Here is an 18190-nt window from a genome sequence, read left to right on the forward strand (position 1 = left end):
GGGGTATTTAAATACTCTTCATAAATAGTTTTCAACATGAGTATTTAAATACAAAATATAAATACTGTATTTAAATACCGTAACTACTACCATAAATACTGTGAGGAAGATGTCATCTGGAATTATAGAAATAATTATGATCATAAGGACAAATCAGCAAGAAAGAATAGCATTTATTTGTTAGATTATCATGGCGATTTTAATATTAGAAATGTCTCGAAGACCGTGCTTCTTTTAGGCATCTTCTGTTCGGCCGTACAATCAGATTCGCAAAGGAGAACAGCATCTCCACAGGTGCCGATGAACAAATGCTTGTATTAAATTTGACGAAGATTCTTCGTAGAACGATGTAATCTGGTGGTCACGACCGTTGTCCGTAACAACAGCGAAAAACTCGCCATCTAAAATGGTTTGTCGCACGTGCATGCTAGCGCAAACCCGGCATAATTGTGCCCCAAACTTGCCCTTCTTCCCGAAAGGTCAAATGCAGAGCGACTTTAAGATATGAGTCAGTATATTCTGTATTTAAGAGTATTTATAAAGTATTTACAAGAATAAATACCCGAAAAATGGTATTTAAATATAATTATAAATACATTTTTCGAGTCTGTATTTAAATATAAAATATAAATACATGTATTTATATTTTAAATAGTATTTTAATTACAATGTATTTAAATACTGCCCATCCCTGGCTGCATCACATCTACTGTAAGCACACCAATCTTCAGAACACAAAAGCAGTAAGCTATGTTCTGTATGTGGAGCAGTGTGCCATCGTCCAGTTTGAGAACGACTACGACTGTAGAGCGCAGAGGTGTGGCACGTGTGTAATATTAGAGCATCAGTCATGGCTGTTTTCCATGCCCGATGGTGTTATCGTGAAAGACAATGATGTATGACATCTACATGTACAGCTGGAGTGTCAATACTCCCATGCAAGAATGGACATAGTGGAGCGCAATAGGGCTGTTCGGATGGGCCAGAGGACGCTCCTGATTACGGCACTCAGCGCCACTTGTGGCGATTGTGCTAAGTTTTCCAAAGTAGCGTGCTCTCTCATCACGCACATGGTACGTGCTGTGTCAGAATGGCCAAGGTGTGTTGCGCTTTTGAATAAGGCAAAACGGACCGAGAATTGTTCCCCCGTCAAGTCGGAAGAAGGGAAACAGCGGTGAGTTTTCGGCGCATGGCAGAATGTTATCGGACAGGCTCAAAATAGGAGTAAATTTTGCCTCCCAGTTGCCGTAGATCTACTAGCTCTGAGCGAAACCTGACTGAAGAATAAAGCCTGAATGGATAGAGTTGGATATCTCTGGTTTCAAATGTTTTAGTCAAGTTTACAAAGAGGGTGGGAGAACGGGTGGAGTACTGATTTATAAAATGAATGGAGCGAGCGCTACGAATGATTGTCAGCAGCCAAAAGTCGGCTCTTTTTATGAGCGTTACACTCTTTCTTTTCCCTCTTTGCTTTCTTCAACCCAAGCTACCACTTGTCACATATCCTTGACTGTTTCGGAAGAGAGGAATATGGAAATCAGATTAGAACAATCATCAGAACAGGGATTTAGATGCCTTTGTGGCTGAGATTACTGACTTTGTGACACCTGACTGTGAATGAGAACTAACTTAATGAGAGATACGTCTCCACTACAACACAACTTTCATAATACAAGACTGCAATGACTCCCGGTGGATCATGTGTACATATTTTGGGATTCACATGCACTCACGACATCTCGTACTTCTTCTATGCCTGGCAAGCACTCACTATCTGGTAATTTGTTCCACCAGTATCTGTAGAATATTGAACTAAGAATTTTAAAAAATAAATGCGTAATCCACAATACTCATGATTTTCACATAGTACTACTCAACCCCAGGCATAGGTCTACGTCTATGACAGAGTGGCGTAGACGCAGCCGAGCTGGTGGATGAAATTCATTATGAAAAATGCCTGAGCATGGGGCACGAAGAAGATACAAAGGCCAAACAGCTCAAGTTGATAAGCTTGCAGAATGACACAGCTATCAGCTTGAGTTTAATTGTAAAAAAAGAGAAGAAAAACAGATATGATACAGGTATGCCCCGGTTTTCTTCGTGCAGTCTGTGCATTTTATAACAGTAACGTGGTCCAGGCTTTTATTTTTTCCGTTCCCCGGGCTATATATTCTCAGGTATTGCACGGAGACAGGTGGAAGATCATGCACAGCGCATGTAATCACATTCTTCGCCTAACGAGTCTACTCTAAAACTTTTCCTCCCTGTGCCACCAGGGGAGAAAGGCTGTCGCGCCTTCTAGTGTCTCACTGCCAAACTCCAGGCGAACGTCCCTATAGAGGGACATTTTATAGACGGAACATACGAAGCACTTCTCGGATCATTTGACCTAGCATCATCAGCAAAATGGTGATTACATATAACGGTGTTATTTGTTGGGCATCCACGGCGATCTATCTTTACTAAAAGAAACAATGAATGAAGTTTGCATAGCTTCCTGACAGTGGTTAACGTCACTGCAAGCGAAAACGTTTCACTGCAACGTTTTTACTGTACGTTTAACTGCGCTTCCGTCTTCTCTCCTTTTCACGAGGCTGCCAAGGAAACAACGAAAATTTCGTTCCAGGCGGAGCACTTCATAGGTGAACGCACATTTCACCGCACAACAATTGTTCTTCATCTTGTTCGCTGCTGGGGGGGGTGCCGAGCTTCCAAGTGGGGGAGGGGGGGGGGGTATGCTCGGTGAAGGTCCCACTTACGGAATTTTTCTTAGACACGGAAAGAATCGTGGCACAATGCTGACATATCTGCGCAGCTTTCCCGGTTTATTTGTACGTGTTATTACGTTAGAACACAGTACATTAGAATACAGATTCATTATGAATGGCATTTCAACATTAAGATGCATAATCGACTGACAAAGAAAAAAGACTAGCACCTTATCTCACGAAGCTCAATGAATACCTAGCAACCAACGGTGAAAACCTTAGACGAGAAAAGCAGAATACCTCGCTCGATTGATTAGGGCACAAATGGTTCTTGATGATCCACATTGAGTTTCCTCATATGCTCGTACATACATGTAATATATGCATTGAACAGTCACTTTCAAATGATTTTGGACAAGTGCATGGAACGATCATCTGCATGACTGTTGTCCTGCAGCCCATGTTTGACAGTACAGGATATAGTAATTCCCTGCGCCGGACTCTACGAGAATGTGTTGGTGGCCGAGCCAGTTTTAACGAAAGGGTCGACAGTGTCTCCGAAACAGCTACACCCTGCTGGGGCACGAACAATGTGAAACAAGGACGAGTCCACATTTGAGTTGACTGACCTTCCTGGTGCCTTCCCCCAAACAGCTTCAACGAAATTGGTAACAGTGATTCATGCCTTCTGCAAGGCCACTGACCCGTCGATCCATGAAGAACACGCAACAAGGGAACAATCCGATCTTGCTAGAACACTAGAACTCTTTTGTTGTACACCGTGTCGACCACAGAATATGGGCCGCAGGGTTTATGGCCTTAGAGAAGGCCATAAACCCTGTGGTTAGGGTTGCCACCAGGCCGGTTATTTGTGCGCGCTGCCCGTAGGAAGGTGGTACCGGCAGCGTTTTGCCTGTATTTGTGGCTCAAGACCTTTCATAATGGCTTTTACGGGGCTTTCCCTTCAACATTTCACTACAGCTTGAATAAATCTGGAGCACAGACCCTTAACTCTGCAGTCACCAGTCGTTTTCTTAGTTATTCATCATTATTATTATTAATCATTTATTATTAATATCATTGTTATTAATTAAATCTTGTGTCCAGTGGGGACAAGAGCACTGGTTGTGCAAGGCTGTTGGTGGTTGTGTCGAGCCAGCTAGAACGTTCCTCACCCACTTTCCCTTTCCTCCTTCCTTCTATCCCACCTCCTCTCCCTCATCCGGTATTTTTCACTCCGAAAGGTGGCAACCCTAACTGTGGTCCACACTCTGGGGTCGTCATGGTGTACAACAAAGGAGGTCAGCTCTAGAGTTCTAAGAAGATCGGATTGTGCAATTGTTTGGCATTTTTCGTGGCTTGATGGGTCAGTTGTTTTCCAGAAGAAGTGAATCACTGTCACCACTTTCATTAAAGCTACTATGGGGAATCCACCAGGAAGATCAATCTACTCGAATGCGGACCCGTCCCTGTTACGCACTGTTTGTGCATCGGCAGGGCAGTGCTGTTCCAGAGACACTGTTGGCCCTTTCGTTAAGACCGGCTCATGGGGAATGTACCAGAAAAAAAAAAAAGTCATCAGATAAGCCGCACCGGTGGATAAGCCGCGGAGCGCTCGTGGGAAAAAAAATCGTGAAATTACGGTATAGTTCAAAACCACGGATAGCTCAGCATAAGTGGAATTTGCACTACCAGCCCCATGAGAATAAGAAAAAGGTGCAAAATGGAGGGTTCTCAAGGACTGTGGAAAATCCCAGGGATTTCCAAAACGTTGAAAATTGCATTTTGAAATTCTAGGGTACTCGAGTGTTTCAAGGACCTGTGGGAACAATGATAGAGGACATTTTTTTCCCACCCAAATTTGCTTTGGGCACTTAACCCGAAAAAGGTCAGACACTGTCTATCAAACATTCCCCACTTGAGTGCATAATTTACGAGGATTTTACCGTAAGCATCACCTCCTGAAGGATGTTCGCTGCAGTGCTGTTGATGTACCTGGCCCTGTTGTGGCAGGCATGCAACATCACGTGGTTCCGATTTCACTCTCACGGGCTGATTGCGGAACTCCAGAGAGAACTGCATTTTCTTGGAGTTGTGATTCCAAAGGGCCTGGCATGTGATGATTCGAAGTCACAAGAATCTCTTGCCTCTTCTTTAATGCGCAGTGCTGTCCTCATCCCACGTAAATTGGAAAGGGAAAATTGGGTCCTGAAGTGAAACAAATACAGCGACGGTTTTCGTACGCTCACAGAACATGAAATCCCTGAACAGTGTATTCGTGAAAACAGCGACTCACCGTTTGTCAGAGGGTCAGCTACGTTCAGACAGAAGAGGTGCCGGTGAGAAGTTCTCGACGAAATATTGCGAGGAATTCTTTTTCCTTCCGAAGAAACATGATACACGTATTTAACTACTTTCCAGATTCAAGATGTAACATTTGGAAGGCGTAAAGTGTGATGAACGAGGTTAATATTTTCCCCCTTTCCAACACTTACACACCAGGAAGCCATGGACAGTTTTGTGCAGTATACAACATCTGCTTAGCTGGCAAGCAATTTTATAACAATTACTATGTAAATAGAATTCTCAATGTGTGTTTGCGTGAAGACTCGCATAATTTATAAATTCCCAGTATATGACAAAGTACCATCCAAGTAGGAAGAGCACATACAGGGTGTCCCAGAAAATGTCTCATTGATTTATAATTAAAAAAAAAACTAAAAAAAAGTTAAAAAACTACGCCACCTAGAAATAACACGGTCAATGGAATTTGTTCTTACTAGCTTTTTGCCGCCTGCTGATGCGATTGTCACCTAAATCAAGTTTTATTATGCAAATTATTATGAATGGAAATAAAAAATGTGTCACCTAAAGGTGTGTCTTTTACCCCACCAATGTGAAGAACTTGAAAAATTTACTCAAGTTCGTGATAAATGACGGGGACTAATAGCATCTGCCGGGTGGACCCAATTGTTTATGCAGTGAAATCCATCGGACTGTCCGTGACATGAGGAACACGGTAGAGCACCTGAAGCCGGCACCGTCCAGAAGGTGCATAGGAAGGCATAGGACAAGCTGCACGAAGGTAACTTGGACTTATCCAAAACCAGACTCAGTTACTTAAACTAACGGCACCTAACCTAGAGCTGTACCAATTTGCAAAGTAATGACGAAAGATGGAAGTCATTGAAAAGGTTATCCAGCTGTAGGACTCGAACCCGCATCTTCAGGATTACCGTGGGTTCGAGTCCTACAGCTGGCTAACCTTTCCAGTGACTTATCCACCTTTCATCATTAATTTCTTAAGCACTCGAGTCTTCGTATGTATTTGTCCTTTCTATGTGCTCCAGTCTCAGGACATCAATTGTCTCACGTTGCAAACGAAGCTACCTTACACTACCCTGACTAGAATAAGCTGAACACTAACGGAACCTAAACTAATCTAACAACCACAACACTGCATGTAGGAAGCCGACTTGCAGAATGGTGACGCCAACAAAAGAATGCCCAGCCGATGCATTATGCTTCATCATTATGCATCAAGTTAGGCGCCCATTTGGCAAAAGCGAGCATATAGTTGTCAAGACCCGCACGGGAGTACCGTGATGTTGAAACACCACTCTGGACACTTCCTCCAACATTTCATTACTCATCCAAGTTGAATTATGCGGGCTAATGCGGTTATACGTCGAGATATAACTTACTATTTTCCGTAGATGAATCCCTGTTTCTCTCACTCGAGCATGCGGCCTGTGTCTTGCTCCTTCAGGTCCTGTTCTGCGTTCTTCACAAAAGTGTTTTGTTGTCCTGTACAATGCTGGTGCACTGAGGGAGCACGGAACAGAGGGTGTTTTCAAAATAATGAAGATCCCAATAGCCCCTTAATTGACGGAGTACCTCATTTCAAATAGCTCGAAGTGAAAAGTAAACACTCGAAGCCACTCTGCCACTACTAGAACCGCGCTGAAGCTTCGAGCCGCCGAATCTGCCCTGTGTGCGCGCGGCCATATTTCCCAAACTTTCCATGATGATGATAACGATGTAACCGTAAAACTAGCGCAAGATATGGCTCGAGAGCACCAAGAGTTTCAGGAAGAGAGTTTGTCACCGCTTCAGGGAAGAATTAGCGGCATTACAAAACGATATGCCTGTTCCCAAATGGGAGAGTCTCTTTGCCGGCTATCAGCCTACCCCACGTGACTCTTCAACTCTTCCTTCTTTTTTTATTCTCTCCCCCTCCTTTTGCTCGTCCTCCTCGTGGACGCGCGCTTTTCAAACCTCCGTCAAAGTGATCACGATCAGGGCCGGCGAAAGAAATTACGGGCCCCGGCTGCTCCACCGTTTCGCCGGCCCTGGGTTAGATCATAACATGCAGCTACTCCCATTTATTTTTATGCTCTTTGACGAAATATTGCATAATTTTGGGGGATCGAGAAGGGTTAAAAATTGGCAATGAAAAAATGGCTAGGAAGCAAGCGAGCTGGTGAAGATGATGCATAATGTAAACACCCTGAGTCTAGGGAACACGAAGGCTCGTGTTGTCTCTGTCCCATCGTGTTCCCTAGTCTCGAGGTTTTTGCATTATGCATTAAAAATTGGGCTGTTCAGTTTTCTTGAATCATGATTAAAAGCGTTAAAACCTCAGTGGCCGGGGAGCTAAAAAGACACACAGGCACACAGATGGGGGGGGGGGGGGGGGTCACGCGAAATCTTTTTCAACAGTCACTGATCTTAGCCAGTGGATGGCAAACCGTGCAGATTTGAGTCGGTTTAACTCATTATCGAAAGTGATCACACAAGGTGTCCAAAGGAACATTTTAGGAACTAGCCTAGAACATTAATTAATTAGATGCGATACCTACATCTACGCTCCTTGAGGCAGCAGTGTCAAACAGGAAGAGGGGCCTTAGCAGGAAACTGCTGGGAACTCAGACAACCCTTAGGTATAGACTACGTCAACTACGTAACAGAGAAAAGAGAAAACGGTTGAGAGCATTAAACAGTTTAATTGAACAAAAGTCTCATTTTTCGTAATTTAACTGTTTAGTGCTCTCAACCATTTTCACTCTACCTGTGAATCGTTATTGCGGGAAGCTTGCACATTGTTTTTCTTTCACGTTATACGATACATAATGGAGAAATTAACATACACTCGGAACAAATTTCTTCGGGGAAGAAACTGCCGAAATGGTGAATAAGACACTCAAAAAGCGTGCAGTTATGGTTTGTCCTTTAATATCTGCAAACAACGTTGGACTTTCACCAGCTCCAGTGGTGTGGGGGACGAGATGTAGGTTCTACGGACATTCGCACAACAACCTGCTAAAATATCGGTGCAAACAACACATTGTCTCTTCCTTTCATGAAGCACGAATGCATACTTTGTCTGTTGCTCGCAGCGTAAACGGTAAAGGCCACGTAGCACTTCCTAATTGCAGCTGAGAGTGCTGTGGTGTACGGTTTGGATTACGTGCACTCTCTAATGGTGGATGCAACAATCTGTAACACTATAACTACAGTCACTATATAAGCTTAAGCTATATTAAGCTTAAGCGTAAGCTAATATAGTGACTGTAACTATAACCTTGCAGGTCTCCTATGAATCGGACGGACAGTTTGAAAATGGGCGGTACTGCACTTCTATGCCGATTGTGTGCAGACCGTTCACCATGCGGCTTTGCGTGTGATTACGCTCAGGTGATGCAGATGTTGTTCCTCTACGTGCATTTTACAAGCGTGTGTAAAAGAGCTCAGAAAATCCCAGACAGCCTAGCAGCATTCTGGACTGTGGCACTTTATTATCAGAAAGGAGAACAAAGTCTACAAAAATAATCGCGATTACAAGCGTTAAAAACCCCCCAGTGCCGTGGAGCTAAAAAGACGGACAAAAACACATTGCACTGACTGGCGAACCAAGAACTTCATTATCTTTCAATCCCGCTTAAACCTGATCTTCTCAAGGTTGCCGCTCTTCCAACTGGTCTGCCTGATCCCGAGTTCTAACAAGGCCTCGTTGTTCCTTCCTATCACTGGGAGGTTTTAACTCTATTAATCGTGTTTCTAGAAAACCGAACAGCCCCATTTTTAACCCCTTTTGATATAAAAATAGTTTCGATACCTTCTCTGTCGACCCATAGTTCACGAGATGGCGTGGTCAGCAGCCATAGCCGAACACATTCATATCTGGACACTGAATGCAGTTGTCAAATGGTTATTGTTGCACCTGCACAAAAAAGTGTTTAGGATAATCCGAGTATTACGTAACTCATACGAAGTCATAAATTGGGCACATTCAGTTTAGAGAGCTGATAACAGACATCTCCCTGTTTACGAACAAATGACGTCAGATGGTACAACAGCGCCTCCGACTTGGAAGACCGGAGCAACTACGGCAAAAAAAAAAAAATCAATAAGAGTCACCAGAAAGCCATACCAGTAGTCCTCCCTTTCTAAAGATGGCTAAGAGCAATAAAAAAAAATGTTTCCTAAGCTGGATAGTCGCAGTTCTGGCAGACTCGTCTTGTATTCATGGTCACCTATTCGCTTTTGTTCATGCGTTCACAGGGATAACATCACAGTCTTCAATTTCCACACACATCACCGCCACACTTGTTGGCACAAGGGTACCACGCTGATTGAGCGCGGGATGCACTGACCATTGGGTACACTGCTGTGTACCTAACACACGTGTGCTGCACGCCACGATATCATTGTACGAGCGCTCGTGGTCACCGAAAAACACCGTGCGCACAGATCTTGGAGAACACATTTGATAAAAACCGGGAGCGCACTGGATAGCATAATGCTACAAAAAAGGTGTACGCCCCCCGCCCCCCCCCCCCCCCCCGTGACCGAGATTCTACGTGACGTCACACCCCTAAAAGGTTCACAGGCGCGTTGGGGCACCTACAATGGCAGAAGAATGAGATTCCGACCAGCGCACCCGATCCGGGACAAAAGGTCATGTTGGCAAGCCTGGCATATGCAGCAATTTATCTGTCATGGGTCTTCGAATGTTCCTCTGTATTCGATGTTTCTCGATTAAAACCGAAAGCACGGAAGCTCCAAGAAGTGAGAGCTATGATTCTTGTTTGGCATGTGACTGCTCCCATGCTGCACTGATGAAAAAAAAAAAAAAAAAGAACTTTACGTCTGTCCCACGTAGCACGGAGTCGTTTTGTATAAGCACCAGCAAGCGCTGCGTAAGGAAGCAGAGACCCTCTCTACAGAAACAGCAGTTTCGCCTTTTCTACACACTGCCTCGCCCCTTCTTCCGTACACTCTGCGACACGCTTAACTTGCTGCACCACGGAATCGCACCTCCAGAGTATCCGAAATGCTTCTCTGCAATCACAGTCCCTGCAGGTGCCCAGCTCAAACCTCGTGGCACGATTGAGGAGCAGCTCGTTTCTCCGGAGCACGTCGGAAATCTGGCACAGTGCTCGTGAGTTACAACCCACCGAATCCCCCCAGAATGTGGTGAGCGTGTAGTTCTTGGGGGAGTGCCTCGCAATCACTTTGATCGCCCCTGCTTCGTAACAAGAGAACTGCGTGACAAAGGCGTGCAGTGTCGTGTTCGCTTCGAGCATGGCTGCGAACGCCCGGGCGACTTCCGTAGTAAAATATGCGGCCAGGAGCTCGACACGGTTGATCGTGTCGTTATTTGTAAGGCCCTTGATGAAAGTAGCGTTAGCGTCAAAAGGGCATGTGCAGCGGAGAAACTTGAAGGACCTGGTCTTTTCGATAAGTTGCGCAAGAGCTTTAACTATCTCGCCTCCGGGCGTCTCGTGATCAGCTCTTTCGATATGTACTTCCGTGACGTGACAGTTTGATTCTAGTGCTGAGATCACCCGCAACATGGGTGTCTCCTCAACGAATCAGATGTAGATCTTTTTGACGTCGCCGTAGTTGAGCGAAGTGAGACGTGCCAACTCGTTCAGCGCGAGGGTGTTCCACTTTGTAGAGATTCTGTGGTAACACTGGTGGATAGCTCTGATAACCTGAGCAATCTCTTCGTCAACCTCGCCAGAGAAAGCGATCGTTCCAAGATGCACCATTTCCAGTGAAGTGTTCACTGTAAGGGTCTTCACAAACTGTACCAGGGTCACTTCCGTCAGGTCGTTACAGGAGAGATCGAGTTCACGAAGCGTATGGTTTGCCTCCAGAGCTTGTGCTAGATGCCTTGCACCTGCGTCTGTGAAACTGCTCCATCGAAGTTGAAGCTTCCGGAGAGTGACGTTCACTTTGAGAGCCTGAGCAAACTGAACCACATCACTTTCCTCCACACCACAGTTATTAAGCTCGAGCGTTCGTATTGTCCCGTTCGTCTTCAAGGCCTCAGAAATGTGGGGCGTACTACGAGCACTATCATTAGATTCATTTATTTTCAAATTCTCGATCGAACTGTTCTCTCTGAGCGCAATCGCTATAATTTCTAATACGTCGTCAGGCATGTGATAGAGAAAGAGGTCCTTCAGGTAGCTGTTGCGTTTTACAATTTCCGCCAGATGCACAGCGGCAGCTTTCTTGAAGCTGTAATCACGGATTTGCAGAGACGTCAAGTGGTTGCACTGCTGAAGTGCTTTCAACAGGAGCTTCATCCCCTCTTTGCTGACGCCACAGTAGTGTAAGACAACAGATTTCAACTGCGGTGACCTCTTGAGTCCTTCCGAGAGTCGTGACGCGGACTCGATATCCAGCTTGAGGTAGCGTGCTTTAAAATCCTCTAGCATGCTCTCGGGTCTGATGCCTTCAAGAAACACGTTGTGGTGTGCGCATACCTTTCGGGTGCCTGCTTTGACGCTTTTAATGTTAGAGCCGTGTACGAGGGCAAGTTTAAGGGCCGTCGGGAAGTGGACAAATAGGCTTGTTTTGTACAGATCTATTCCTTGTATGCAGCGGTGTTGTTTCACTAGCCAGCAGATCAGAAACAGAGAGTCCAGCAACGCAACCTCAGATAAGATGCCATGATTTGACGGTATTCGCGAGACATTCAGCTCTCCTGGCTTACTTTCGTGGAGCTGAACATCAACGGAGAATAAGATTCGACTGCAGAGTGTCACGTGCTCAAGCAACCTGCATCCTGCCTCATTACTCCTGGAACAGGGTTTTGCGATGTCAACGCCTTTTCGTTTGAAGACGTTACGCACAGAGAAAATTCTTGATGTCACCGTTGCGGGATCAAGGAACGGAATTTGTCGAGCGACCTCGGCGATTTCCGGGTGACTCGAAACGTAGTCCCGTGCGTCTCCCGCGCCGTTAAATGTCATGTTGTTCTGTAAAGAGAAAGAGTTGGAGCATGGGCAGACAACGACAGTTTGCAGTTCAGTTCTGTGAAAGTTGTCACAGGCACGATGTTTGCGACAGAGTTTTACGAACGAGACACCAATAGATTCAGAGCCCATTCACTTTCTTCCCCCCCCCCCCACACACACACTGCCATGCATGTTCGTTGTGGCATTCGTCGCACTCGTGGTATTACTCGAAATGCACTCCTTTCAATCACATGCAGAAGTCCATCTCGCAACTGCCACAGCATAGGACAACCTTAATAGGACGGGATAGGATCCTTAATAGGATCGTGCGGACGGGATCCTCATGGGGATGGCCGATTATGACACGGTCACTATAATATCTAGCAGATTGTGAACATAGGTGGGGGGGGGGGGATTTCTGAAATCTTGGAATATTTATTCTGATAACAGTGGTCGCAACAGCCACAATGGGCCCCTACCGGAATGCTACAGGAACATGACGAAGGCATAAAGCTGAGCTCGGACGTGTGCAATTTTGTTTCGTGTTTGTCCGATGAGGATGCCCGCGTCGGAACGTTACGAGTAAAGTTTGTTGCCTCTTGCGTCCAAGCCGGTGCTTTATCTTTTTTCCGTCAATCCCCTAAACTGGCCCTGGGGCCCCATCCAGTGGCGTCACTAGGGGGGTGCAGGGGGTGCGGTCCGCACTGGGTGAAGCGACGGAAGGGGTGACGCGCAGTACCAATACTGCCGCTTCCTCCCGTTCTCTGCGGCACGATGACGCCAAAAACAAAATAAGGAGCCTTCTACGAGGCTTTTTTTTTCTGAGTGTGGTGTAATACGTGTATTGATGGTGATCGCCTGGTACGGAAAGGTATCCGTTAATAGGAGAAGGGTGGGGCGGAGGGTGACGACCGTGACATAAAGAGCTCCCACACCGGGTGACGCGTGCCCTAGCGATGCCACTGGCCCAATCCCCGGCGGCCCTGGTAACAGTACAAACAACTGAGCAGCAACAAGTTGGGAAACTGCGACACTCGTCCTAACACGTCCTTCGAGCCTCACGCGGCGAGATGTAGTGCACTTACCGTTTCCTACAGTTTCCTCGCGATGTCTGGAGACTACTCGCATGAAATGTGGGGAGCTCGGTAAACGGGTACGGATTAACCAGCTCAGCATTACTCCTCCTTATATTTTGCAACGTCTGCAACCTGGGTCGTTGACTCTTGGACTCTCCGCAAGGCGATCTCCACCGCTGCGCCTTTTGTCTTTCCGTCAAGCTTCCCAGCGCCGCATTTGGAAGCTAGCGGTGGTGATGCTCATCGGTCCTCTTATTGCTTCCTCAATTTCTGCAATACTTCGTACTTCAGCTTGCCTTAGTTTTTTATTTTATTTGTACAAGCAGTGAATGTCCTACTAGATGCTTCTTTTTAAAGTTGATTAACAGGTACGGGGAGATATATTTATTAGAAGAATGAAAAAAAAAAAAAGAACGGGGAGGATGAAACACAGCATGTTATATTAGACAGAAGAAAAAAGAACAAAGAAGCCGGTTCCTTACTACGTATTCCAAGGAGAAGAAGAAAGAAACCAGGCTGGCAAAGTGTAAAATACGAAGCGACGCCGTGCAAAACTATGCGATAACCTCATAACTGCGGTTTCTCGTTTCCTGTTGTTGTACTTTCCGATACGTTCCCCATTCAAAATAGGAAGAAAGAAAGAGGGTATGGAAAAGGGGTAACTTCTATGGCTGCAACCTAGGTCAAAATAGCATCTGATAAAGGGTGTAAAAAGGGGTGGTAAATGAAATTATCACTTATCCAGATTGCTACAGAAAGGTGTACGCCCCTGTGGCTCACCGAATCAGAAGCGGGAAAACGTGCTATGCGTTGAAGTTCTGTTTTGAGAGTGAGGTAGCAGACAGAACTTTGCAACCTTTTAGTCACAACATATAGTGACAACTATTCCCTTCACCCATTTTTCTAAGAGTGTAGGGAGAAAAATTAACGGTCTCCCTTGTGGTGAAACGAGAGATAACATATCAACTTGGAAGAAAATGCTGGGATAATTTTAAATTGGGAGTTTATGGTTTTCAGGTTCGGGTCAAATGTGGGAGCATAACTGCAATGAGTTATTATCATGTAATGCTAGAGGAGAGGACAACGCGCTGTGGTGTTTGGCCTAAGAACAACTATTTTGGCGACACAATGCGTTTTGGTCAGATTCCTTCCCTGAAATCAGACAACTTTCTCAAGGGACTGCACCACTCGTACGGTGTACCTCCCTGGGCGCAGACAAAAGCTCACCGGACAAACGCTTACGCTCGTAACTTTGAAGGCGAACATAAGGTCACCGTTTTACTCGCTTCTTGTTTTCCAGCTGCTTTATTTATTGCACTGGCCACCAATAAAAATATTTAAGACGGGTCAATCGAAGCCTCTTACATATTTGACACGTTGCGGAGTGGGTCAGTTCATGTAGAATATGCACCTCTCGAGATTGACCAAGGTTTAGGTCATGGGAGACTCTTACGTTATTTGGACGTGTGGCAGTGGGTCAGTTCATGTAGACTGTGCACCCGTGGTGAGTGGCGAAGGTTTTGTCAGGAGAGCCTTTTATGTATTTCACACGATGGGGATTTGTGAATTTCATGCAGAATATGCACCCGTCGAGGCTGACCAAGGTTAGGTCAGGTGAAGGCTCTCCTGACCTAACCTTTGTCAGCCTTCACGGGTGCATATTCTACATCAGCCGGCCCACACGCCAACTTTTGAAATAGATAAAAGGCACTCCTTACGTCATATATATATATATATATATATATATATACGGGTATATACGTCAGATATACGGATGCATATTCCACATAAACTCAAACACTCCCCAACGTGTGAAATACCTAACAGGTTCTCCTGGCCTCCCCTTGGTCAGTCTCGACGGGCGCATATTCAACATGAACAGGCGCACACCCCAATTTGTGAAATAGGCACTCCTTACGTAACATTGTCAGTCTCGAGGGGTGCGCCGCGTCGCCAAGTGAGAACTGACCCTTACTACGCTCAGGATCATCGTTGTTCAGAATATGATACTGTCCTCTTTCCAGTAGATTTGTTCTTTCTCGAGATTTGCGCGCGCTTTTCCGTGACAATCTGGATGTATACGATAATCCCTAGAAAAACGCTCCACTCTTCTGTGAACCGATAAATGTATCGTTCGGAAAAATGGTCGATGGCGAGAGTGTTACGCAGTAAAGTTGGGTTTTCAGACTGCACGTGTGGTTATCGCTGCACGGCGTGCAGTTGTGCAGGCGCACGGGATCCCATGTAAATGCAGTTGTACAGGAAATCGAAAGAGAAATAAACGAACGCAATGTCTGCTGCTTAGTACAATTTATTGCCCTCAAAAGTTCCCGCCACCTATGACCATGTTAGTAAAAGAAAAGACCAGGGTCTCTTATTTCATATACGTGCAATTGATCGTTTCGTTGTTAAGGGTTGCCGGTCAGCCATGTTGTTCATCCACCGAGAGCGGAGCATTTGCTGCAACCGCTTGCCTTTGTGCAACGGCCCCCATTAGGGCAAGTGACACCCCCAATACAAAGGCAGAGCTGGACGTCAAGTTGACGACCTGCAAGAGGAAACGTCCTCACAATGATGGCTATACGGTAACATCGTTAATAATTCCAAAGGTCCTTACGTTCAAGCTCGTGTCCTTCAGGTGCCGCTTCACTGGCGACAGATACACCTTAAAAAGAAAGGGAAATTTTGAGTTTCTCGCACTCTCAAGTTCCCCCCAAACTTGGATCCCACCAGGTGAGCTGTTGCGTCACGCGCTTTCGACAGCTTGTTACGCGTCCTGCGCACCTGTTCACGTGACTACCTCATCTCTCTAAACGTGTTACCGAATGACGAGGACAGCCTTCGTGTAGAAAACTTTTTGCTCTCTTAGGGCGAAGGACATGTTCAAGGAAAAAGGAAAGGATAGGGGGGTGTATATCACCGTTTTTCAGTGGGTTCGCAATAAGTCTCAACCTAACTCAAGCTGAATTATCCTGGAGCGACCCGCTATGGGTAAAAGACGGGGACAAAAACCCTAGTTTGGAACCCGCCAATGTTTCCAACACCGTGTGTTCTTTTCAATGGTTTACCCAGAATTCTAAGCGTGGATGGGTGTTGGAAAAAGTGGGTGGGGGTGCGTCATTATCATAGTTACGTTATCATAACATATCATCACTGACATGTATCTAAACCAGAAATCGTAAAGGCACCCCCTGTAGGGGATACACAGGTCAAAAAGTTAGGGGGTGTCACTGAACATATGAGGGGTGTTAGGGGGGTGCAGGAGGTCTTGATAAATTACTGGTTCTTGTGCTTTCCTAGGACATCTCCTCCGGCTATAGTAGAATAATTGTCAGTTGAAAACTACCGCAGCTCTCAAAATGGAGCTTTTGGTTTGATCAAACTTTCACAACATCCCATATTAGATCCCATATTAGTATTACCAAAGAGGAGGACGAAGACAACAGCGAAACGTAGAGGCGTCATTGTGTCCACGAAGAGATCGTTGAAACTTTCCTGGAGAAAGAGAATAAAATAACTTGTTTGTTTGAAGTCCTCAGAAATAGTTTTGGTAGAAACCTCACTTCCTCCGATACAGCCATGTGTAGTTTGAACGAAAGTGAAAAATGATGAAAGAAATATTAAACACGTATGTGTTTGTCCTTCTATATATGTGTTCCAGCCTCAGAACATGAATTGTCTCGTGTGAAAAATGAGTTGCGAGTTTCGCATTTAAGGTTAGGCGTCTAAAACTTTGACATTGACGGGCTGAAAATACGCTTTTCGGCTGTTGTGCTTTTCTGACGATAAATGGATACTATTACAGGAGTCTTTTTTTTCCAACGCCCTCGATTTTCAGAGTCATCTTTGAGTCGAGATATTTTAAGGGAGGAACAGACCGACGTCTTATGATACCACAAATGTGGTATAGATAGAACTGTGCCAAAGGAGCCGTGGTTATGAAGTGATTATTGTTTGTTTATTGAATTAACATTACTATATACAAGGCTTAGGGATGGAATTATGGGTGTCATTAGCACATGCTAGTATTGACTCCCAGAGCTCATCCTCAATAACCTTATAGTTCAGAGCCGCATACAAAGACACTGAAAAGCAGTGAAACAACATGGAAAGTATTACCCACATACTCTTACACTACAATCTTACAGCAAAATAATTAAGAAGATGACATAATGGTTGAGGTGTTCATCACATAGCGACGTAAACTGCGCACAAAATGCTTGCCGTATTTTAAATGGGATGGCAACATATACCACAATCTGATACCATAGCTTTCTAGCATCCGGCTTCCATAAACACTGTTTGTTCGAAAAGGTTTGAAATAAGATGTTGTACGCTCCTCTTATTTCTAAGGCCCAAATACATTAGATATATTCAATTGCATTGCACCACATAATAGTCAACGCAAAGCACTGCAAACAGACAACCATGCTAGTCAAGTACAGGAAGTAATAAAGAGCGGTTATCTCTCAAGGAAGTGCTTACCTGTATAGAGAGGATATTTCAGATGTGTGTAGACTACAGAAACTGCCTGGCTTTTATAGGACACTCCATACAGGTGTACGTGCTTCTTTTGTCCTTCATAAATCTCTGTTCGTAAGCCCTTCCAGTAAGTTTTTAATGAGATTTCTGAAAAGTCTTCGACGAGAATTGACTTTCCAGTAAGTACCTTGTACATGGCATTTCCTTTGCAAGCACGCGTTCACAGCCACATGTGCACCTGGGATAACTAAAACAAAATTCGACGTCAACCGTAATTAAGATTATGGCCATGACCGAGATAGGGATTCAGATTATACAGAGCGTAGAAACTGTTGTGTGGTGAATGGATTCGCAGAATGCGCAATTAACACGTACACTGGGATGTATTTATTAGAACAAAAAAAAAAAGGAAGGATGACACACAGCCACGTGAACACAACATCTTACATTAGACAGAAAAAAAAGCACGCGTGTTGCTTACTACCTATTCCAAGGAGAAGAAGAAGTAGAAAGAAACGAGGATGACAAAGTGTAACTACGAAGCGACGCCGTGCACAACTATGTGATAACCTCATAACTGCTTGTTTCCTGTTGTTGTACTTTGCATTCCCCATTCAAATTAGGGAGAAGAAAGAAAGAAGGGTGTGAAAAGGGGGTAACTTCTATAGTT

General features: G+C 45.0%; 2 protein-coding genes and 1 long non-coding RNA gene across 11 annotated transcripts in view; all 3 read right to left on the reverse strand.

Annotated features, from left to right (window-relative positions):
* The window catches only part of LOC135375622 (zinc finger protein 493-like), a 32089-nt gene extending 22564 nt beyond the window's left edge, over window positions 1-9525 (reverse strand). For 4 of the 7 annotated variants that reach the window (XM_064608296.1, XM_064608294.1, XM_064608298.1 and 1 more), the window contains exons 1-4: window positions 6606-6785; window positions 6413-6533; window positions 5005-5088; window positions 4655-4916 (exon numbers count right to left, since the gene is read on the reverse strand). In XM_064608296.1, coding sequence (XP_064464366.1) covers window positions 4655-4790 — 136 coding nt within the window. In that variant the 5' untranslated portion in view covers window positions 4791-4916; window positions 5005-5088; window positions 6413-6533; window positions 6606-6785. Of the gene's footprint in view, window positions 1-4654; window positions 4917-5004; window positions 5089-6412; window positions 6534-6605; window positions 6787-8826 lie in introns of those variants that run through there. The other 3 variants (XM_064608293.1, XM_064608295.1, XM_064608297.1) reach the window with 3 other exon arrangements.
* Window positions 9526-9544: 19 nt separating this feature from the next.
* On the reverse strand, window positions 9545-13111 carry LOC135375625 (NLR family CARD domain-containing protein 3-like). Its single transcript, XM_064608299.1, has 2 exons — window positions 13048-13111; window positions 9545-11983 (listed from the first exon to the last, which is right to left on the reverse strand). Exon 2 carries the CDS (start codon window positions 11975-11977, stop codon window positions 10586-10588), a length of 1392 nt encoding a protein of 463 aa, XP_064464369.1. The 5' UTR covers window positions 11978-11983; window positions 13048-13111; the 3' UTR covers window positions 9545-10585.
* A 2222-nt stretch (window positions 13112-15333) lies between these two features.
* The window catches only part of LOC135375638 (uncharacterized), a 97313-nt gene continuing 94456 nt past the window's right edge, over window positions 15334-18190 (reverse strand). For 2 of the 3 annotated variants that reach the window (XR_010417309.1, XR_010417311.1), the window contains exons 2-4: window positions 16461-16533; window positions 15656-15703; window positions 15334-15586 (exon numbers count right to left, since the gene is read on the reverse strand). This is a non-coding gene — a long non-coding RNA (uncharacterized LOC135375638). Of the gene's footprint in view, window positions 15587-15655; window positions 15704-16460; window positions 16534-17523; window positions 17546-18190 lie in introns of those variants that run through there. The other variant, XR_010417310.1, reaches the window with a different exon arrangement.

This window comes from Ornithodoros turicata, unplaced genomic scaffold (assembly GCF_037126465.1).
Source record: "Ornithodoros turicata isolate Travis unplaced genomic scaffold, ASM3712646v1 ctg00000911.1, whole genome shotgun sequence".
Classification (NCBI taxonomy): domain Eukaryota; kingdom Metazoa; phylum Arthropoda; class Arachnida; order Ixodida; family Argasidae; genus Ornithodoros; species Ornithodoros turicata.